The 23587-nt window shown below is 36.5% G+C and overlaps 1 protein-coding gene across 1 annotated transcript in view; it reads left to right on the top strand.

Moving 5' to 3' along the window:
- The first annotated feature begins 8510 nt into the window (after positions 1-8510).
- LOC110213752 (solute carrier organic anion transporter family member 1A2) overlaps positions 8511-23587 on the top strand; it is a 53564-nt gene continuing 38487 nt past the window's right edge. Inside the window, exons 1-6 of the mRNA XM_020994200.2 lie at positions 8511-8945; positions 9074-9174; positions 12310-12451; positions 15499-15631; positions 16450-16556; positions 19452-19598. Coding sequence (XP_020849859.1) covers positions 9130-9174; positions 12310-12451; positions 15499-15631; positions 16450-16556; positions 19452-19598 — 574 coding nt within the window. The 5' untranslated portion in view covers positions 8511-8945; positions 9074-9129. The remainder of the gene's footprint in view (positions 8946-9073; positions 9175-12309; positions 12452-15498; positions 15632-16449; positions 16557-19451; positions 19599-23587) is intronic.

The raw sequence follows: 23587 nt of genomic DNA, 5'->3' as shown, positions 1-23587 counted from the left end.
GAAGACAAGAGGAACAACTACAAACACCATGAAGTCTGTAGGTGCCCTGAACATGGTGCACTGTTCTGGGGAGTGAGGGAAAGCAACTGAAACCAGCCTGATGACCCCAGGACAGAAGGTTATAGATTCTCAAAATATAGCCCCTTCCTCAAGACGCTTACTTTCTAATAGGAAAACAACATGTAAACAGCTATATAATTCTGAAGTCTCTAAAACCTTAGTTTTCTCATTTGTAAAATGTGGACATTAGTACCTGCATTGCAAGGATGCTGCGAAGATTAGATATAAGATATTTTGTGAATTTGAAGGTTATATAAATTAAGCTATCATCATCATTTTTATTACAAACACAATAACCAAAAAAGAAGCCAAGAAAACTCAGTCATCCTAGGCTGCACTAATAATGTATCCAAAATGTCAATCAATCATTTCTTAAGCACCTACTGTGTGTCAGGCACTATGCTAAGGGCTAGGGATACAATGAAAGGCCTTGATCTCAAGAAGCTTGCAATCTAATAGAGGGAGACAATACTGAAATAACAATGTACAAACAAGGTAAATAACAGTAAATTGGAGACAATCAACAGAGGGGCAACACTAGCATTAGGGGAAATCAGGAAAGGCTTTCTATAGAAGGTGGGACTTTAGTTGGAACTAGAAGGAAGCCAGTAAAGCCAAAGGCAAAAATGAGGAAAGAACATTCCAAGCATGGGGAATAGTCATCAAAAATGTCCTCTCGGGGCAGCTACATGGCACAGGCTTGGAGTCAGGAGGACCTGAGTTCAAATCCAGCCTCAAACACTTGACACTTACTAGCTGTGTGACCCTGGGCAAGTCACTTAACCCCAATTGCCTAAAAAATGGTAGTAATAATAATAACAAAGGCAATGAGGGGAAAATAGGTACAATCATGAGCTGCTGGTAGAAGAGTGACCTGATCCAACCATTCTGGAGAAAAATTTAGAACTTATGCCTAAAGAGTTAAAAGCAGTGCATATGCTTTGACCCAGAAATACTACTATTGTTGTTCAGTCATTTAACACTTTTTGTGACCCCATTTGGGGTTTTCTTGGCAATTCTTGTAATTTTCTCCTCCAGCTCATTTTACAGATGGGAAAATGGAGGCAAATAGGATTAAGTGACTTGCCCAGGATCGCACAGCTAATAAGTGTCTGAGGTTGGATTTGAACTTGGGTCTTCCTGACTTCAGGTCTGGCACTCTATCAACTGCACCCCCTAGCTGCCCCAGTAAGATCACTACTAGGTCTATATCCCAAAGAGATCAAAGGAAAAAGAAAAGGAGCTTTATGAACAAAAATAATTACAGAAGCTCTTTTTGTGGTGGTAAAGAACTGGAAATTGAGGGAATGCTGATCAATTTGGGAATGGCTGAACAAGTTTTGGTATATGATTGCGAAATGGTAAGGGGATGATTACAGTAAAACATGTCAAGACCTATATGAGCTGAAACAAAGTAAAGTGAGAAAAACTGGGAGATTATTGTGAATAGCAAAGCAATGTTGTAATGACGATCAATTGTGAACGACTTGGCAATTCTGATCAATACAATGAACCTGGACAATTCCAGACAAGTCACAATGACGAAATGCTGTCTACCCCCAGAGAGGGAACCAGTGAACTCTGAGTGGAAGTTGAAGTATAATTTCCTCACTGTATTTTTCTTCCTTTTTTTGAAATATGGAAATATGCTTTGCATGATTTCACATGTATAACTGATACATTGTCTTCTCAGTGAGTGGGGGAAATGTGTGGGGGAGAGAGAGAGAGAGAATTAGGAACTCAAAATATAAAAATAAAAGAATGCTAAAATAAACAATAAGTTAGAATGTTACAAATCAAAATGTAATGTTATACAAAAAAAAGATGTTACTAGTGAAAGATGTCATTTAAATGCCCTACACTAGACATGTTTTTAGGGTGAATTATATCCCCTTTGAGTAGAAATTTGTTTCAGTGATAGTGGTACATATGGAAGGGCCAGATGAATTGTATGACTCTTTTTTGGGGTTGTAAAATTTGCTGCAATACTCCTCGAGGCCAATTATATAAATTTCAATACAATTTGACTTTACTTCATGAATCCCTACTCCTACCTCTTCAGCATCTTTGAACTTTGGAATCTTTAGCAGAAAGGCATAGTTTGGAATTAGTAGTAAGGTCAATTGCTATTGCTATAATTTAACATGTACTATGTCATTTGTTCTTTCTTGTGGCCAATCCAGCCTTTACTAAAGTCTTGCCCTGACGCCTCCTCATAGTACATAGAGTCAAGGTTGTCACTTCAAAGCATAATCTCTGCCAGATACAACCATGCATCAGAGACGTGGCAACCAATTGCATGTTGATCTTGCAACAATGAACAAACATAGGTGAACCCAGAGAGGATTTTTAGATGATGATTTTTCATTTAAAGCAACAGCTAGTGAGTCATGGAGAGGTTGTGATCAACAGAGAAAGTGCTCACATTGATGAAATCATGAGTCCTTGAACTGTGGTCCAGCTATGTTAGGACACATTATTCAATCTGGCAAACATTTATGTCTGTTAGACATAAGTCACTGTCCTAATCCCTGAGCTAGCTTTCAATCTAGCAAGGAAAATAAAATATTGAAATTAAATTAAATTAAAATGCAAAATTAAATGTGTTACATGGATGGGAGATGCAAACAAAAGATTTATGACAGTCCAGAAAAAAGTGAGGTCACCCCTGGTAGAGAGATATGTCCAATTTTCATAGAGAAATAATTATCTGATCGATGTGATGTTAATAGGCAGGGATGGAAGAAATACATTTGAGAGACATAAAAGGCAATATCACAGAGGAGGAAAACCTGAGGAAAAGTTCAGGCTGTAGTGATAGTCCTGTTTGGAGAACTTGTGTAAGAGAACTTTCATATTTGAATTCTTTGGCTCCTGAATGTGGAATGAAAAGAATATTTGTGTACAGAAAATTAATAAAATCCACTTGGGAAGAAACTCACATAGATTGTTCTGAGGACCTAATACAGAGTTGTTTATGATGAAGCTAATGAGATGACATGTTTTAAAGTAGAGCAATAACTACTGATAATGATAGCTGTAGGACATTATGATCCATTAGTTGACTTCTGCGTGACTGTTTAAAGATTTTGACATTTAAAATTAACAAAATTATAAGCAAAATAACTGTTTGGGGAAGATCACATAAGCAATGTTGAGTTCATTGTGAGTTTATTTTGTAAGGTAAAGATGAATCACATTGCTAGGGGCCTCTAATTTCAGGCAGTAGAAACTGTTAAGACACAAGCAGGAAAGTACGCTATAGGATGAGACAGAAGAAGGAGTAGGAGAAGAGTGCGTGAAGCTGGGGGTGAGAAGACAAATGCTGGTCACTGGGATAGGTGAGTTCTCAGCTGCTTTTGCTGAGAACTTGCTGATTGGAAGACAGGCATTGCTTTGCTGGTTGGCTAGAGAAAAGCTGGAGCAGCTGCTGGAAACTCCCTGGCTGAGAGCTAAATCTGATTGCTGTGAAAAGCAGCCGAGTTTATTGCTCTCTGGTGCCACCCAGAGGCTGGAGAAAGGAAAGCCTCTCAGATGTGCCCGAGTTGCTTTTCACTGGTTTGGTAGGTGGTTTTCTGTAGCCAGAGGGCTGGACAAAGCAAAATCCTCTCCTATATGTTCCTCTGAGGAGCCTGACAGTTTAACAGCTTACATATGTAGGCTAACCATGGATCTTTCCACTTTCTTTGAATTATTAGTAATTTCAATGCTTTCAATATCATGGGGATACAAGATTTGCAGGCATATAGCATTACGTTGCAAAAATACTGATATTCGAGAGATTGCCCTTTGAGTCACAAAGCAGGTTGGAAATAATAAAGGCACTGAACCATTTCCCCAAAGTAATCCAACCAGTTGCTTCTTACAGCTTTTCAGAACCTAGCTCATGAGCCGTCTGCAGTACATGCCCCAAACACATGTATTGACAAAATAATTCCATAGCCTATCTGTCCATAATCGGAATGATATACACTTTTCATGACTTTGTGTTCCTAGTTCAGATGGTTAGGGCAATCCTTTACAGGGATAGGAGTAGGCACTTAACCTATAATTTCATTGGCATAGGAAACTCCCTCTGTCACTGCAGATTGTCACCTCTGTAACTTACACTCTTAAGAGAGTTGTCTAGTGCAATGAGAGGTAAATTACTTATCCAGGATCACATAGCCAGTTATTTGTCGGAGATAGTCTTTGAACCCAATCTTTGATGATAGCTCTCTATCCCAATGCAATACTAATTTCCTTTATAATTCTTATGTATTTCCAAGTCACTTGACCCTATTTTCCTCAATTTCCTCTACTGTAAAGGAAATGGCAAACCACTCCAGTACCTTTGCCAAGAAAACCCCAAATGGGGTCATAAAGAGTTTGACATAACCAAAAAAAACCCTGAACAACAATAAAGACTTTGTAGTTCTTCAGAGCCCAATACAATGATAACTCTTTTAAGCAAATAGGAACATCTGGAAAACCTCACCATCAATAGAGAAATCCTTTTATTTTGGCTATATACAAGGTACCTAAAATGTCATTAACAAACACCTTTGGCAAACTCATTTTCTTGTTTAGCATCTTAATTGATATTAATACTTGGAGAATGGATCTAAAAATAATTCCAAACTTTTCTAGTTAAAGGGGCCAGGCTGAAAGACTCAAATGCACATTTTTTAAGTCTTTCCCCCCCCCTTTTTTTCTTTTTCTTTTACTGAGTGCCCCCTGGTGGAATCAGGTTTTAAACCAATCTAAGCTGTAATGATAAATCATTGTCTAAAAGTATGTCTTAGCCCCCAAATAAGTAAGGTTATGGAGATAATATGAACACTTATTCCTGAAAAGGGAATAGATTACCTCCCAAATCATCGACAAAGAGTAGGCACTCATTCCTGTTCTACTGACCCCAAGTTTAGCAGTCTGACCAACACAATCCTCTAAACAACTTTTAAAAGCACATCAAATCAAATTCTACCCCATTTTTCCAGCCCAGGGCATGTGTGCCTGCAAGATATGTTGGAGAAACATAATGGGCAAGATGATCATTGATTGGATATTGGGAGGATGAGAGAAAAGAATACATTAAGGATAATAACTAAGGTTGTGAGTGTTGGCAACTGGCAGGGCGGGGATGGCCTCAGCATCTACATTTATAGCCCTCTATAATCTGTCTCCCACTTACCTTTTAAGCCTTTCTTTGTCCAGATCTGATCTACAACCTTAAGAAATGTTTGTATGGTAAGGGCAAAAGAGAGACTTTCAATTAATGAAAGGTCATAAAGCAACCCCACTCTCCTACTAAATAAATATACATATATATACACACACACACATATATATACACATACATATGTGTGTATGTATGTATGTATGTATGTATGTATATGAAGAGCACTAGGAAAAATGATGATCATGAGCACCAAAAAGAAACTGCAGCAAGTTCCTCTCCTCAGGCCAGAACTCCACAGGAAGATATCCAGAAGCCTATGGGCACTTGGGAAAGGGTGCCAGTAGGAGAGGCAGAAGACAAGAGGAACAACTACAAACACCATGAAGTCTGTAGGTGCCCTGAACATGGGTGCACTGTTCTGGGGAGTGAGGGAAAGCAACTGAAACCAGCCTGATGACCCCAGGACAGAAGGTTATAGATTCTCAAAACATAGCCCCTTCCCTCAAGACGCTTACTTTCTAATAGGAAAACAACATGTAAACAGCTATATAATTCTGAAGTCTCTAAAACCTTAGTTTTCTCATTTGTAAAATGTGGACATTAGTACCTGCATTGCAAGGATGCTGCGAAGATTAGATATAAGATATTTTGTGAATTTGAAGGTTCTATATAAATTAAGCTATCATCATCATTTTTATTACAAACACAATAACCAAGAAAAAGAAGCCAAGAAAACTCAGTCATCCTAGGCTGCACTAATAATGTATCCAAAATGTCAATCAATCATTTCTTAAGCACCTACTGTGTGTCAGGCACTATGCTAAGGGCTAGGGATACAATGAAAGGCCTTGATCTCAAGAAGCTTGCAATCTAATAGAGGAGACAATACTGAAATAACAATGTACAAACAAGGTAAATAACAGTAAATTGGAGACAATCAACAGAGGGGCAACACTAGCATTAGGGGAAATCAGGAAAGGCTTTCTATAGAAGGTGGGACTTTAGTTGGAACTAGAAGGAAGCCAGTAAAGCCAAAAGGCAAAAATGAGGAAAGAACATTCCAAGCATGGGGAATAGTCATCAAAAATGTCCTCTCGGGGCAGCTGCATGGCACAGGCTTGGAGTCAGGAGGACCTGAGTTCAAATCCAGCCTCAGACCAAACACTTGACACTTACTAGCTGTGTGACCCTGGGCAAGTCACTTAACCCCAGTTGCCTCACCAAAAAAAAAAAAATGCCCTCTAGTTTGTAGAAGGAATGTATTGTGCAAGGACAAGCGAGAAGGATAGTGTCATTACATTTCACGTGGAAAGTAAAGAAAAAGAATACTGGAAAATAGGGGTGAGTTAGGTTAAGAAAGGTTTTGAATGTCAGAGTGTTTTTATATTTGATCCTGGAAGTTATAGGAGCCACTAGAGTTTATTGAGAAGGTTGGAGTGGAGGCAGGGCTCACATAGCAGAAGGTATTCATTACATTATACTTTGCCATGGCCAGGCCACATTTGGAGCACTGTGTCCAGTTCTCATCGCCACATTTTAGGAAAGACATAAACAACTTGGAACATATTAAGGAAAGAGCAACCAGGATAGTCAATGTATTTCTATTTGAAAACATTTGACATGAGTGTAGGTAAAAGGAACTGGTGATGTTTAGCCCAGACAGGAAGACTTAGTGGTGACATGAGAGCTAAAATATTTGAAACACTGTCATGTGAAAGAGGGATTCTATTTCTCCATCTTTTCTTCCATCTTCATCCATTTTCTTCCATATTCCATTTCCTCCAACAAGACTTTCAGACATGAGAGGACAGAAGGAAGTAGAAAGGGATGAAGTGAGGCTGTAACTAACCTACAATGCTAGGGAGGCTCCCTCTCCTTAGTTCTACTAGCCTAAACACAACAAATAGACTATTTGTGGCTATGATATGTCACTAGGCAATTCTAGAAACACACTTAACTTGCCTAATACTCACTCAGTGAGAAGGAGGTAACTAGGAACTTAAAAGAACTGAGGGAATAGCAGATTACCATCTCTTATCTGGTACGTTCATAGCAGGGCATGTGCTTCATTGAGTAGAATGGGGGAGAGGGTCTGGTCTCTGTGCAGAATCTACTTATGCCTCCACAGAGTCCCCAGAGGATTATTGGGAACTGATTGAGAACATGGATATTGTGTTCAAAATGTATCCCTGTCTCTTTGCCTGGAATAGTAAATTTTTAAACAAGGTAGAGGAGCCTAATAAAAGTTCAGAGACCATCAGTTTGCTAAAATGGAATCATCTACCTGGAGACTGCTTCTTAGATAGCTGATGGGGTCTGCCCATGCTCTGGACACCCACTACACCAACTATTTAAATGATTGGTTTTTTTTCCCCTATGACTCCACTTTAAGCTATAATTACTGTCTGTAATTCAAAGATTATAAACTCTTTGAGGAAGAGGAGCATGTCTTATTTATCTTTAAAGCTTCCCCAAACACCCAAAAATGCCTTATAAATTTTATTGAGCAACTAAAGGAAGGAAGGAATGAGTAAGTACTCAGTAAGTATTTAGTGAATTAACTAACCTTCATTCATGTAAGGACCGGAATTGGGCAGTTATCAAATTCAAAGAGAAAAAACATTTACGGTTGATTATGCTAAATCCCTTCAGAATCACACTTTTAATAGGCTGCACTCAGCGCATTTAGATAAATTAAAACTGTGTTCTGTTAAGTTAGCATCTTGGCTACTTTGAATGGAGTTACTCAAAGAAATATTGTCAAAGCGAAAAACATTGGCTTTGGCCCATTCCACTGCCCTAGATTCATAGGCAAAGACTTTAAGAGAGATCTTTTGAACTGAACACTGCTAGGATTTTCATTGAAGTATACACACACTTAGACATATATTTTCATAAGCTGATTCTTTCAAGGCTAAGCTTCTGTGCAGCATAAATAAATATAGATGTAGATCCAAAAGATATTTCAGAGCAAACTTGATGTGGATGACATAAGTCTCTTGAAGGTAGGTTCCTTATTATGTTCCCTTTGGAGATTTTTTTCAGAAAGATCAGGCTCCTTCCCCTTCCCTCCCACTCTTCTCCTTTTTTGCACCATTATTCTCTACCAGTATAATTTGACCTTCCCATAATCCCTTCCTCCTGACTTGCAATTTGAAGGTTTTTCTTGGATCTAAACATTGCTATACAGTATTCCTCAGCCTGGTCTAATTATTAACATTCCATGTTTCATTGTTTCCTTGCATCAGAAGTTCCCCGGAATTCATTTGCCCTCCTCAGATTCCAAAGAAGCCATGGTACTCAAAGAACTTGAATTTGGATACTAACCAAATACAGATTGTTAAGGCTTGCTAAGACTACTGAAGCAGCTTTCAGCAAAAACACAGTTTAATGTCTTTAGTTCCTAAGAACAGGGTGTTAAGTTTCTGTTTGGTTGGTTGTTTTCAAATCTTTGTCCATAAAGTTCACATTCAGTTCCATTTGTTTTGGCTGAAGATATCAAGAGCTTCCTTTAGATCCGGTTCTACTATTTTCAAACCTTTGGGTTTAGGTTTTTTTGTTTGTTTGTTTGTTTTACAATTGGGTTCTGGCAAGATATTCAATGTTTTTAATATCATTAAAAATTAATCAACACTGCCTTTAACTTAATCATTTTTAATAGAAAAGTTTATATGAACAAGTCTTCCCTAACAGCATCATTATTTAGAATTGCATTAAAACTACTGTAAGTATTTTTGCAGTATATTCAAATGATTTAGATCAAATGATCCAACCTTTGTGAATTTCTGGAATGAATAATGTCTTTGAATGTCTTCATTAGTTGAAATTACTTTTTGTTGTTATTTCTAAAAGGTCAGTGTTAAGAATTGTCAAGAAATAAACAAACATTCAGGTGCACTTGGAAGAACATGAGAGAAACTGACAAACAGATAAAGTGTATTTCCAAGATAAAGGTATGGAATCTATTTAATGTATATATGAGCATGTGTTTAGCAATTTAGAGAGTACCTGTAAAATAGCTTTTATTTAGTTGGTTATCTAATAGAAGTTACAAACTTAGTTTGTTTCAAAGACATTACTTTGTATATTTGGATGCCTCTGTGTGGCACTACTATAGCAAGGATTTTTGTCAAAAATAACCAGAGTGGGGAACCATCTGAAAGGTATGGGATTTTTGTTTAATTTAGAAGCAAATGAATGATTTTCTGTGTGAGTCTTTATTCTGTAGAAAATGTTGGCTTCTGTGATCTCATTTGTAAGATGTTGCACTTCAGGCTATCACATACACATTTTGTTCCAGTTTTGTGGGTTTTTGGTTTGTTGGGGTTTTTTGTTTGGTTTGTCTTGGAAGAATGGTAACATGGGGACAGTAGCATGGTGTTAATATGGTTACAGTTCTCCACAATAAATCAATACAAGTGCTTTATCCAGATTTGCCAGTATGTTACCATCAAAATGTCTACTTGTATGGTGTTTTTGTTTCCACAGCAGCCCTGGTTATTTGACTTCACAGCGACTTTTCCCCCCCATTCCTAACCATATTTAGTTTAAGTTAAATTGCCTTTCCTTTTTACTGGCATTATCCAGATATTTGTCTGAGTTCTTGAGAGTCATTGAGTAGAATTGGTTTCTACCCTGACACTGTTATCAAAATACTCTTTCCGAAATGATTGCTTGCTACCATTCAGGTGTAGATAAGAAAGATCTACATATACAAAGAGAAGTCGAGAATTTAGATGACCATCCAGATAACTTAGAGAAGAAAATACTTTTCACTTAAATGTAAAAACACTGAAGTGCTTTTTTTATCACTCCATTTTTCATGTGAAGAATTATATTATGTATGTATGTATATGTTATATCCATAATATATAGATACATGACATATATCTATATCTATGTAAAATGTTTTATGAAATTTTAAAACACTGATTGAGTTTTAGCAAATCACAAGGAAAATCTAATTATTCTTTTAAAGTGATCTTAAATTCAATATTACACTGCTAATTTCATGTCAAAATATCTACTTTGGTCACTAATATAAATAAAAGTTTCTGAGCTAGAGCAAAACAGAACTAAATCATTACTTGTTAAAATATGTCAGATTATCACTGCTCAGCTGACTGAGGACATGAAGCCAAATTATTAAGGACATCTTTAAAGCTTAATGTGTTTCCAGGGACTTCTCATCACATAAAATACTGTAACGGGTATATCAAAAAATATAGATTACCCCCTCACTAGGCATATGTCAATAATGCCATTTGGAAAAATCTATATGGGTTGGTGATACTCTAAGTAGTGTGCAACCATATTATCCAAATAGTTTAGGCAAGGAGTCTATTTGACATATGGACAAGAGCCGCAAGTCATGAATGGATTGTGATTTGAGTCACTGGAGAGAGTACCTACATCCCTGGGTTTACAGATTTGCTAAAATATAAATAAAAACTGTGGGTCAGTTTAGCTAGTTGCTTACTTTCATGGCCCAAACTTCAAAATATGTGTAGGACCACGTAATTTTTTTTGATGAATTTGCATTTGAATAGAAAATTAAACTAGGGGTCCATTTAATCCACTTATGCTTAAAAAATTGCCATACTGAAACAGAGAGATCAAAAATGCTTCCAGAAGTGGTTATTTCATATTTCATGTTAATATATTTAATATGAGAGATAGAATTAAATTATTATTTATTAAATATGAGCAATAGTCTATTATGGAAGCTATATGAAACAATGAGTTTTCTTCTACTTAAGCAGGGGTTGTTACAAGGAGAGAAAAAGCATGTTAACTAAGTAGCTAGATTGTACAGTGGCTAGTGCTGTACCTGGAGTCAGAAAAACCTGAGTTCAAATCCTGTGTCAGACACTTGCTGACTGTGTGACCCTAGATACTTTGCTTAACTTCTGTTTACTTCAATTTACTCAGCTGTAAAATGGGGATAATAGTAACACCTGGTTGTTTGTGAGGACCATATGAGATAATATTTATAAAGCACTATGATAAGTGCTGTACAAATGCTAATTATTACTATTATTATTATTATTATTATTATTATTATTATTATTATTATTATTATTGTTACTGGTGGGCAGTTAGGTGGCACAGTGGACAGAGTGCCAGGCCTGAAGTAAGGAAGACTCATATTCCTGAGTTCAAAACTGACTTCAGGTACTTGCCAGCTCTGTGTCCTTGAGCAAGTCACTTTATCCTGTTTGCCTCAGTTCCTCAACTGCAAAATGAGCTGGATAAGGAAATGGCAAACCAGTCTAGCATCTTTGCCAACAAAACCCCAAATGGAATCATGAAGAGTCAGACATGACTGAAATGATTGAACATTAATATTACTATTACTACTACTACTACTACTATTACTACTATTACTATTTTCATACTGGAGAATAGTCTATCTCTGCTGTTGCTAACTACAGGTTCTGAGAATGGTTCCTCCTACCTCGTGTTGCCATCAGCTGATAAAAAGAATAGCAAGACAAAATGACAAAGCATTTGACCAAGAGGCTCTGATGCTGGAAAGTCTACCATCTCTATGCTCAGTGTCTCTCTGATTTCTCTAGGACATTTTTTTTCAGTGATAGTGTTTCTCTGTTGCTTCATGTTCCACTTCCCTTTTCCCTCCATACTTCATGCTTCTCTTCTCAGGAATAATCAATTAATAAATGGGCATTGATTTAGCACCTATTATATGTCAAGATAAAAATATAATGAATGAAGCAATCTGTATTCAAAATGAGTTTGCATTCTAATGGGGAATGCATTTGCTTTCCCTAGCTTTTATTGTAAAGCACCAAGTAGAAAGACATTAAATTATTGCATTGAGTGATTTACTTAAATGATGGCTCAAGATAGATACCTATATGCAAAGTGGCTTCACTTTTCCCATGAAGCATGGGTATCAGAAGAAAGCAGAGAGCACATCACTGAAATTATAATATCAGTTAATAGAAAAATAGGATTCATTTATTCCAAGGAAATAACTTTATATAGATCTAAAATATAAAATCCATTACATTAAAAAAAAACTTTTGTTACTATTTCTAATGAAAATAATACTTATTTTCCCCTAGATGTTTCTGCTGGCATTGATGTGTGCGTATGTCTCCAAAACATTGTCTGGATCTTTTCTAAACTCCATCCTTACACAGCTAGAGAGACAATTTAATCTCTCAACAACTCTGGTTGGACTTATTAATGGAAGTTTTGAAATTGGTAATTATTTGTGTTTATGGCATTAATTATTATTTATTTAGAGTGAACACAAAGTATCTTTAGCTCTTTGTCATATGCCTGTCTTTAGATCTGCTTAGGAAGGTAAGTTTAAGGTGAATGTTCTCTCTAACTATATCAGAAATTTGTTTCAAAACAATGTATTCCTAAAAAACTACTGAGTATGCCAGTTGCTGTACCTTGCTGCCCTAGTAGCATCAAAACTTGTGAAGAATGGGTTAAGATCTGTACTTTCTATTTTGCTGATTTGAGCATTTTAAATTTTGAGACATATTTATCTATTTCTTTTAAATCCCCAGCTTTGCTGGCATATTAAATATGAAAGGCAGCCTTGGAAAAGTGGCTAGAGAGTTGAAAACAGAGGTAAGAAGACCTTCATGCAAATCTTGCATTCAGTACGTATTAGCTGTGTGACCCTAGGCAAGTCACAGTCACTCACTGCCGAGGTAATCCTCTGAGACTACAAATTGCAATGCAGGTGCAGGTAGAGGGAGTGTTCTCAGTGAAGGTTCCCTATCCTAGTGAAATCACAAGTTTAGGTTCCCTCCCCCACAACATATCAACTGTCTAGAATGAGCAATAGATAATATTCAAAGTAATACAATAATTTATTTTTATTTTAGGGGGAGAGGACATTCAGATCTGTGATTTCACTGGGGTAGGGAACTAATACAGAAAGATAATCAACTATTCATCAGTGTTAAAAACTGCAGAGAAGCTAATGAGGGCAAAGATTAGTCACTCACAATTGGTCATTAGGAGGTACATTGTGACCTTAGAAAAGATGAACTTCAATAGAATGTTGGAGACAGGAGTCATCTTGGAGGAGTAGTGAAGTAGTAGCATTGAGCATAGACAGCTTTTGAGTTTAGCAGTGATGAGGAGAGAAATGGGATAGTAGCTAGACAGGCTAGAACATTTTGAGGGGGTTTAAAAAATTTGAGTGACTTAAATGTAGATGGGAAAGAAATAGTGGTGAATAAGAGGTTAAAGCTACATGAAAGAATGACAAGATTGCCCAGGAGTTACCTTGAGTAGTAAGAATTTAAGTGAATTGCCCAGATTCTTATAACCAATATGTATTAGAGATAGGACTTGAACCCAAATCTTGCTGGCACTTAAGACTGGTCCTCCAGCCACCGTAGCACGTTGCATCTCACCATCTGATATGGGCATCATCATGCTGTCTGTCATAATTTGCCTAGATTAAACCATTTAGAAAAACTGACTCCAAATTCAGTTCTCTTTCTCGTATGCCATGCTGGAATCCCTCATGGCATAACCAGGAGTAGTAAATGGAAAGAACTAGCTTTAAACTTCATATAAGAGGGTAAAAAATTCTAACAATCTGAGATAGGCAAAAGAAGAATGGGCTGCCTCCGAACATAGTAGCCTCTTCTTCATTGGAGGGGAGAAGGTCATCATGTAGAGGCTAACTGATCATGTGTTGGGTATATTTTCCTGGTAATTCTTGTTCAAATGCAGATGAGACTTGAACTTAAGTTTCTGAGGCCCCTTGCATCCCAGATTCTCTGATGCTAGATTCTTAACCAGCCACAAGTTACCTCCACTAGAATATCTATACTTAAGGAGAACTCGTTATTTTTTAAAGCAGCCCCATTCCACTTTAATGCCTTTAATTGTTCATCCATCTCTTTGTTCATCAATTTGTACATTAATTAATTTTATGATGATGTTCTATGCTAGGACCTGTGGAGGATACAAACATGGAAAAGACATAGTTTCTGCTCTCAATAAGCTTATACTTATATGCTCATGATCATATCCTTTTTGAAATTCCTTTTTCAAATTTGACTATTTCTCAGGTTGCTCTGATAGCTTTAGCTGGGAGCAAGGTTGGCCTGCCACTGCTAAACTTTGGAAGGGGGGGAGAGAATAAGCTTTTAACCTACTATGTGTCAGGTACCATGCTAAGTGCTTTACAAATATTGCCTCATTTGATCCTCATAACCACTCTGGAAGGTAGGTGGTATTATTATGCCCATTTTATAGTTGAGGAAACTGAAGCATAGGTTAAGTGATTTGCCCAAGATCACACAGCTAGTAAAGTATCTGAGGCCAGATTTGAATTCAAGTCTTTCTGACTCTGGCCCAACACTCTATCCACTGTGCTACCAACTGCCTCTAAAGATGAGTATTATAGATGTATTATTTGAGGGAAAAAAGTTGTTAGTAAACAAGCACTACAATCTGGGGGACCCAGAATAACATGGCTTGTGGTCTAAGGGCTGCACTGACAGAGGACCCCTTCTTAGAGATTGGCCTGGTATTAAAAATCTTTATACTTTTATTTCACATTTAAAAAAATTTTGCAAAAAGTTCTACAAAGTACTTAGAAATCGAATTGTAGAGTATTCAGCCCTTATAACAATAAAGTGAAGTAGTTGGGAAATTTCTTTGTTTTTGTTTTTGCTTCTACCTTCATTAACATGCAAGAGAAAGAGATTTGCTTAAGTGAAATTAACCTATGTGTCTGAGGTCATTCATCTAGTTAGTGACAGAAACAAGACTAAAAACCAAGTCCACCAACCCTAACACCATATCACCTTTGACTTACTTTAAGCCTCCACTCAAATCTCATCCACAGGACACTTTTCCCAGTTGCCCCAGTTACCAGGGCCCTTCTTCTCAGGTTACTTTCCATCTACTTAGAGTATTCTGTCTTCCATGAACCTAGATATTTACATCAACCAATAGACATACTCATAAGCAAATCAATCAATAAACATGTTACGTGCCAAGCACTGTTCTATGTCATCTCCCCAATTCAAATGTAAGCTTGTTGAGGGCAGGGGCTGTTTTTTGCCTTTCATTCCCCAGCCCTTAGAACAGTGCCTAGCATATATTAATAGCTTAATCAATTCTTGTTGACTGATCATTCACCATTATTTCAGAATATTTAGAGTTTCCAAAGGTATTATTTTATTTCAGATTTCTGCATTACCAAAAAGTTTTCCCAAACTGAGTCTCTAATGTTAAGAAATGGAAACAAGTGTTCTCTTTCCTAGGGAATCTTTTGCTGATGGTATTTGTGAGTTACTTTGGAACAAAAATGCATAGACCTATGTTGATTGCTGTGGGGTGCATGACTATGGGCATTGGATGCTTCTTGCAGTCATTACCTCATTTCTTAATGGATCCGTAAGTATTTCAATGCCTGATGACTCTTGATATATTTTGTACCTGCAAGAAATGAAGTTTGTGATTTCTTTTTGAAAAAGCAGTGTTTTATAGTAGAAAAAAAGAGCACTGGAAAGAAACTCAGAAAGAATGACTTCTCTTTCACCACCTTGCAATATGACCTTGGCCCTCTCACTTCAGCTTTCACGGTCACACAGTTTCCTCATTTGTAGAATGATGATAAGACTTCATTTTCCTTATGGAATTAAAGTTTTTTGTTAATTTTTTTTTATCTAGTGCATAAATTCTTTTGCTTTTCCAGATTTGAGTGAAACCAAGTAGTTCTTTGGCATTTCCAGGACCCCTAGAATACAGTATTGTGTTGTCTACACAGAAGGCATCATTTTTTTTCCTTCCCAGTGAATTTAACTTCCCAGTTAGCTCTACTTAAGTCATTTTACTCTTTGTTCAATGAAAAAGCATTAGATAATAATAGGCAAAGTGATCTAGAAATATACTAGAGGATACCATAAAGTAAGTAGGGCATTAAAAATGTGCCATGGATAATACACAAAGCAGATAATTCAGACACTTGTATAGTAAGAGGTAACTGGAAAGGATGAATGTAAATTTACATGAAGCAGAAGGTCTCCTTCATCAATTATAATTTATTATCATAATGATAAGCAATGTGGAAACCTTCACTTATTCTACCTTATTGGATTTGAGTAAGATTTGCCCTAAGTATATCTAGTAATTAGTAATCTGGCCAGTGTTCATACAGTATCATATTCATATCAGTATCTTCAAATAAAAATATTTTGTTTGTTTTCAAATAGATATGAATATGAGACAACAGTTTCAAAGACATCCAACTCTTCTTCAAATGATTTCCTATGCATGAGAAAGGAAACTCAGATTTTCACACCAGCAGAAGATCCATCAGGTAGGCTATTTCTCTTGTGCCTTTGCAATTTACTGGTACTCTGGATCCTTTGAATGAGATGAAACGTCTTGAATTAAGATGTGTTATTTAGTGAGTGAGGTTAATTTGTAGAAGCAACACAGTGTAGCAGAGAGGCTGCCCTGGCATCAGGAAGATCTGATTTCAAGTCTCATCTCTGATACATACTGGCTTTGTGATCCTGGGAAAATCATATAACTTCTCATTATGCCTTCAGGCAATAATCTAGGATCATAAAAGTTGCAAAGTGGTTGTTGATCTGCATTAATAGAGGCAGTTTTCTCCCAGAGAGTTGCCTACACCAGTGAAATTATGAGTCTCTTCCATAGCAAATGAAGAAAAGATATTCTCTCTTCTTAGAAAAAGATAGAAACAATTATCAAAGATATCTTAGCTATTAACATCTTAATCCTGAATGAATTAAGAAAGGCAACTCTGTCTACTTCCTAAAATTCTTCTAAATATGGTCCTAAAACAATTTTATGAAAAACAAGGTATGGTTAGGATAAGACGTAGAGAATCTTTAGAAATTTGGACAAATAGTCATAACTATTTCAGACTCAATTCATGTTGTTATGGAAATAGATGAGTTAGTATGTCTAACAGACAAGGATTCAAAGATTCAAGGGATTTGAATTATATTCCTTATCTGTCACAACAGAAAAATCAGGAAGGTACAGGATAGTCCTATTTCACTTTGTGACCTTTTTCCTTTTTCTCTTCCTGTTGTTTCTTTTGATAATCACTGTCCAGTTCAGTCAGTAGACCTACTTTCTCCAGTATGTTGCCACCTCCAGTTACCATGAGTGCTATCCTCTGCCCTTCCATGGTCTGGAAAATTTTCAAAGCTGGAGTAACTAAAGCCATCATAATCCTCACTTCCAAAGCACAGGGGCAAGAACTTCTAATGACTAAGGACTTGCAAATGGCTTGTTCACCAATGTTAGATAAAACCATGCATAAAGGAGGCCACTCTGACCTCACACTCCCTCCTGAGCTGATTTCTAGGTTGGCTTTGGGGGTACAGGTCTGTATTAGAGAGATCAACAAGGTTTTCTTCATTTTGGTAGTTCTTCATGAAACATTTCTTTGTTCATTCCTCAGTTTTAGGTTCATTTTAAAGTGAAGGGTTTACCTGTGTCCCGAACCAGAAATCAATATATACACCTTAGAGTAGATCTGAATCCTCACCAACAATCCTGAAACTGATTTCATTCTCTCTATCTATCATACAGGCTTTCTTGAAATGAAAATGTATTGCTATATAGTTTGGATCCTCTCATGTTCTGCTGTGCACATGACATGCTTTTTTTTCTTTTCTTATTTTGTATTTAAGTTTCAATATTTAAGTTTATTATATGTCTCTTTTTCTTTTTTCTATTCTGTATTTGAGTTCTGGTGCTTGAGTCTAGAATTTAAAAAAAGACAAAAAAAAATCAGGGCCAGGTGGACATCTAAAGGAATCTCTTGGGCTAACTGTGCTCTGGAATTAGGTACCTTAGCAGACTCCAAACTAAATGGGCTTCTGATCATGAGTGAATGAGGTATCATTCATCCTATTTCTTTCCTATTAACATTCAGTTCAACCTCATTTCCCTCACCATCTTTGGCTGGACTCATTGGGAGGAGTGAAAATGAACTGGCACAAATTATAAGTGAAGGTGCTATTATCTTACTATCATTTACCAAGAATTAGTCAAGACTAATGACATACTTTGGTTTTAGTTTAGATATGTGAAGTATTTTAACCATTATAGAGGACAATTGAGCTACAACTCAATTAACACATTTTCAACTTATCCAAAAGTGTGGTCTTTGTACAAAGATTATTGAAATTACAGTAATAATGTTTTAAATTAATTTTAAAATTAAAATTACAGTGATAAATTTTCTTTTTTTTTTTTACACCAGTCCTATGGTCTTCAGTAGGGAGAGCTCCCAGTTAAGGATTTCCTCTGACAGTGCAGATTATTAACGCCTCTGCAAATTATAATCTTAAAGAGTTATCTGGAACACAGAGATTGAGCAATTTGGCTGGGATCACAGAGCCAGAGTGTGTGTGGAGGACTGAAGAGTGGAGGGAGAGGTGGGAAAATTGAGCCACACTCCAAGACCAATTTTCTCTCCACTGAGTCACAGAGCCCCTCATTTTAATTGTTACAAATGTATAAATAGCACCGAGGAAGGAGACTGTCTCCCAGCCCTTACTATTTCACCCAAACACATTGTTTCCTGGAGGTATTCAGTCATTCATGTGCTAGACCAGTTCTTTCCTACCTTGGCCTCCTTCTGAGGTGTTTTGTACTGTTGTGGAAAGAGCACTGTATTTGGAGTAAGAGGATCTGGGCTTGAAACCTGACTTTTGTTTACTATGTATATATGCATATGTATGTAGGTATGTATAGCATTATACATATAAACAAAACTTATTTATTATCTACCTACCTATATCCATCTATGTCTATCTATTTAATCTATCTAGGTCTAGATATAGACACAGATACAGTGATGGAGATGTAGACATAGACAGATATAAATGTAGACATAGACATAGAGGGATAAAGAGAGATATAGAAATGATCTCTCTTTTCTCACTTGTAAAATGATATGATTGGATTAAATGGTCTCAAAGGTCCCTTCCAGTTCTAAATATATGATCTTATGATAAGATGGTTTATAAGATTTTTTAATGTTTTAGATCCTATGGCCTAACGACCTATTTCTTTCACTGGATCATTAGTAAATAGCAGTCTTGTGGTCATATAGAATGAATCTTGAAATCTTTTACTTATAAAATTTAGAATTTAGAAGCATCATAATCACTTTTTAAATCTTAATGTCAAAAATTCTGACAGAACTTTTTTTTTCGATTTGCAGAATGTACAAATGAAGTCAAATCATCAATGTGGCTATATGTACTAGTAGGAAATGTAATACGTGGAATTGGTGAAACTCCCATCAAACCTTTGGGTATTTCCTATATAGAAGACTTTGCCAAAACTGAAAATTCTCCTTTATATATTGGTAAGTTTGCAAAATCAATTGTATGTTGTTTCACTGAATTAAAAAAAAAACTTCTAATCCTTTTCCTTGTTTTATGAAAGTTTTACTATTTATTACTTAGTGTATGCTTTTTCCCTTCAAGTCTGCCTAAACCTAACCATTTTCCTGCTTAGAAACTGAAGACTGTCCAAACTGACAACATCCCCTCATGCCCTCAGACATTTCTCCATACGAGTCATTTTGAAATCCCAATTTGTTTGTCAGTCAAGATTAAGATTCCAGAGTTTAAAGAACAATACAGTTAACAATTTGCTTCATCAAATTGAGTAGTCATGACTTTCAGCACACCTGTGGAGAATAAGTTTCTTAAAACCATTCAATCCCTCTTTGATCTCTCCCTTTAAAGATACTCCTCTATAGCTGGTTAAAGAGGAACTTAAGAAATATTTCCATTAATTGAAGAAATAAGACACCTCTTACTTCTGATCATTACCTAGATAGGGTGAAGGTGGCTCAATCAAGGGTTCTTTGCCCCTGTTCAATCCACCAACCTAATTACTTCAGGGAGGAGTCTCTCCTGAGCTGATCTGGAGAGAGGGGAGAAGGACATTGTTTTAGACTTGAAAGTTTAAGAAGACTTATAAGTCTTCTGTTTCAGATGAAGTTTAAAGGTTTTAAACTAGGTGCAGAGGTGGGGAATCTGTGGCCTTAAGTTACATGTGGCCTTCTAAATCCTTAAGTGCTACCTTTTGACAGAATCCAAATTTTAACAGAACAAATTCTTTGTTCTGCCTTAATGATGCAGGTTTCCCACCTCTGGACTAGGATAATTTTAAAGATATTTTCTTAATATTTCTAAGAGAAAGAATATGAGGACAATCTGCTTCCACATCAGTGATTCCTAAATTTATATTTTCTGTTGTCTCAAATGTGCCTGTAGTTTCTAGAACTGACCCATAGGTCAGTTCGTAACTAGCAATCCAGCCAAGACTTTCTTGAAATTACCTCCTACTTCTGCCTTTCTTTCATTACTCCTTCTGCAGCCAATAGTTATCATATCTGCCAGTTCCACAGTGTCCTTCCATACCATGTTGACTACCACTACTTCTATCCAGTTCTCAAAACATTCATAGTCACTTCCTTTCTGGATTTCCATAACTGCCTACTTGGTGGACTCTCTGTTCCTTGTTTTCCTTCCTCCACAATCCGTCCTATGTCTACTGCTAGTGTGTTTCTCAAATACCACTTTTTTGTCATTACATATCCACAAAAGTCATACTCCAATGACTCGATGTGGTTGTGGAGGTCATCTTAGGTTTTCTATTGCTATACCTGTAAGTAGGTTGTTATACAAAGAAAAGATGTGACTTTGAAGGTTTATGAGATTGACAGAGAAACAGCATATAGGTGTCTGAGTGTAGACTCAAACCTTCCAAATTAGAAGAATTATACAATAAGACTGCAGAAACATTAGAGATCATCTAATCCAATCTTTATTCTTACAGACTTAAGAAAACTGAAGTTAAGAGATGAGAAAGGCACTACATTTTTGTGGTAAAGATGAAGAGCACACAATTAGAGCTTTAATAAACTTTATTGCTACTCACAAAGAGAGGACAAAAACACCTACTAATGAGGACACTTCTGGCATGTGAATTCCATGCCCATAGTGGGTAGGCAGTACACAGAGGGTAGGAAGGAATAGATATCAATGCTGCAGTTGAAGGCCTAAAGCCTCTCTAATGGCTAAAATTTATATATTCTTGGAGACAAAGAGTCACTATTATACCAAGGAGACACTGCCCTGTTACCTCAAGTCCAGTGAAGTGAGGGCATCTTCTAAATTACCTAATAAGGAGGAAAGAATGAAGAAAGAAAAATAGGAATGAGGAGCACAGAAGCAGGGATTTATCCTTAAAGGTACCAACAGGAGGTGGACAGGATTAATGCCCAGTCTCTGGGCTTAATTAGCCTCAGCATATTTATAGCTTGGGATTCTAGGGCTATAACAGTCAAATTGGTTTCCACTGGCTAAAAACTTAATTAAAACAGCTTTACCTAGACACATTTAAAATAAGCAGTTAAATCCTGAGAAATGGGAAATGAACAAAAGACATTGATTTCCTAGAGAAGTTATTCTCTGTGTAACCCTAGTTTCAAAGTCCATTGGCATGGGAATCTTTCTTTATCAGTGGAAATGAATGCCTTGCCCTGTGTGAGGGGTGAGGTAGAGCTGGAGAGAGTGGGAAAGACCTTCAATCTCTTTAGTCATTGAGTTCTCTTCAAGCTTCAACTTGCTTCAGGTACTATAGTCACTTCATGTGCTTCTGGCTTCCAGCTTCAAGAGGGAAGGTAGATGAGACCAATCCCATTTTAGGTTGCTGAAGGCAAAGACTTTGGAAAGAAATGATGAGAGACCGGGCTGAGCTCATTCATTGTCCAGCCATACTCCTTTCCTAGAAATACATACTGATGGAGAAAGTTGATAAGATATCCATCCAAATGCATGTTGAAAAATAGGCAACAGATACACTTCTTCTTGCTTAGACTTTCCTGTGTAGGACAAGCAAATTTCTTTTAAAAAAAAAAATTACAGAGTCCCTAGGGGACAAGGTGAGGGAAGGAAACAAGCATTTATTAAGCTCCTACTATATGACAGATACTGTGTTAAATGTTTCATAAATAGTATCTCATTTAATCTGAAATTAGCAAAATGTCAGCTACCAATGGAAACATCTGGAGAACCTCACCATCCACAGGGAATCTCTCCTCAGCCTGGACTTTGAATCGGATCTCCTTTATCACAGTGGCAAATACCTTTGGAAAATACACGTCTCTCACCCTATCTCATGCCTCACCTGATGTTAATTGTTAGAGGATCATTGAACAGAACTATTTCTGTTGTTACATCTTCCAGGGAGCCCTGAATGATCTTGATGTATGGATGCTATAAAGTGGCCCATAAGAGAACATTTTGTTCTACCAAACTAAATTCTGATTTGTGTTGGAAATGAGAAGGAAAAAGGTTAGATTGCTTTCAAGAAACTGCAAAATGGATCCCAAGCTTCCCCTATAAACAAAGACACATCTTTTCAATAACAACTTTTTACTGGTGTTGCTATATGGCAACAAGAGGTAGAGCACCATTGCCACCAAAAAGAAGGTATTTTAAAAAGACCAACAGGAAAATAATTATAGTTCATGTACTAACATCTATTACACAGAGAAAGGCAGAGAAATTTTATGAAGGCCATTCAAATGTTAAAATAGCATATATTTTAATATTAAATGACTGCAGTACAAAGATTGGCATAAGAAAGTAAAAAATATAATGGAGAATATGGCTCATAATAAAGAAACGAAAGAGGGCAAAGATTTATTGACTACATAGATGACTATAACATGTATTATAATTTTTTTCAAAAAGAGAATTGGGCGGTGCTAGACCTGGCAAGCACCAAAAAAAGTATCAAAACATAAAATTTTCTATCAGTTAAGAGAAAGGACAGGACTAGTTAGCAATGTGGGAGTAATTTCTGAATTAATTATGTATAGAATTCTTTAGAGCAAAGCTAAAAATCAACATGATATAAAAAACATTAGAATATGAAAGGCCTCTTCAATAAGATCCACAATTCTTCAAAAGCAATTAGCTTAGCCACCCACAGAGGAAAAGCAAAGTGAATGAAAAATGTGCATTGTCCATGAAATTGAATGGGAAGCTGACTAAATTAGTCATTAGGACAATTGAAGGATATGTACCACAAATTGACAGTGAACTGGGCCAAGAGCTTAACAAAGAAGTGATTGCCCAAATCATATTTGGATAATTATCTATTACTTTCAATTATTCCAAGCTACATACTATCATTTTTTTTAAAAGCCCACCTTTTAAATATCAGTATTCTCTCAATGATAAGATATAGCTCTAAATCTATCCATATACAATAATGAAAGGTAACAAATACATATAGGATAAAAAATAGCTTTTCCCCATCTCTCTCCAGGAA

This window comes from Phascolarctos cinereus, unplaced genomic scaffold (assembly GCF_003287225.1).
Source record: "Phascolarctos cinereus isolate Bilbo 61053 unplaced genomic scaffold, phaCin_HiC Scaffold_1;HRSCAF=81, whole genome shotgun sequence".
Lineage (NCBI taxonomy): Eukaryota > Metazoa > Chordata > Mammalia > Diprotodontia > Phascolarctidae > Phascolarctos > Phascolarctos cinereus.
This window is presented reverse-complemented; position numbering and strand designations above follow the sequence as displayed.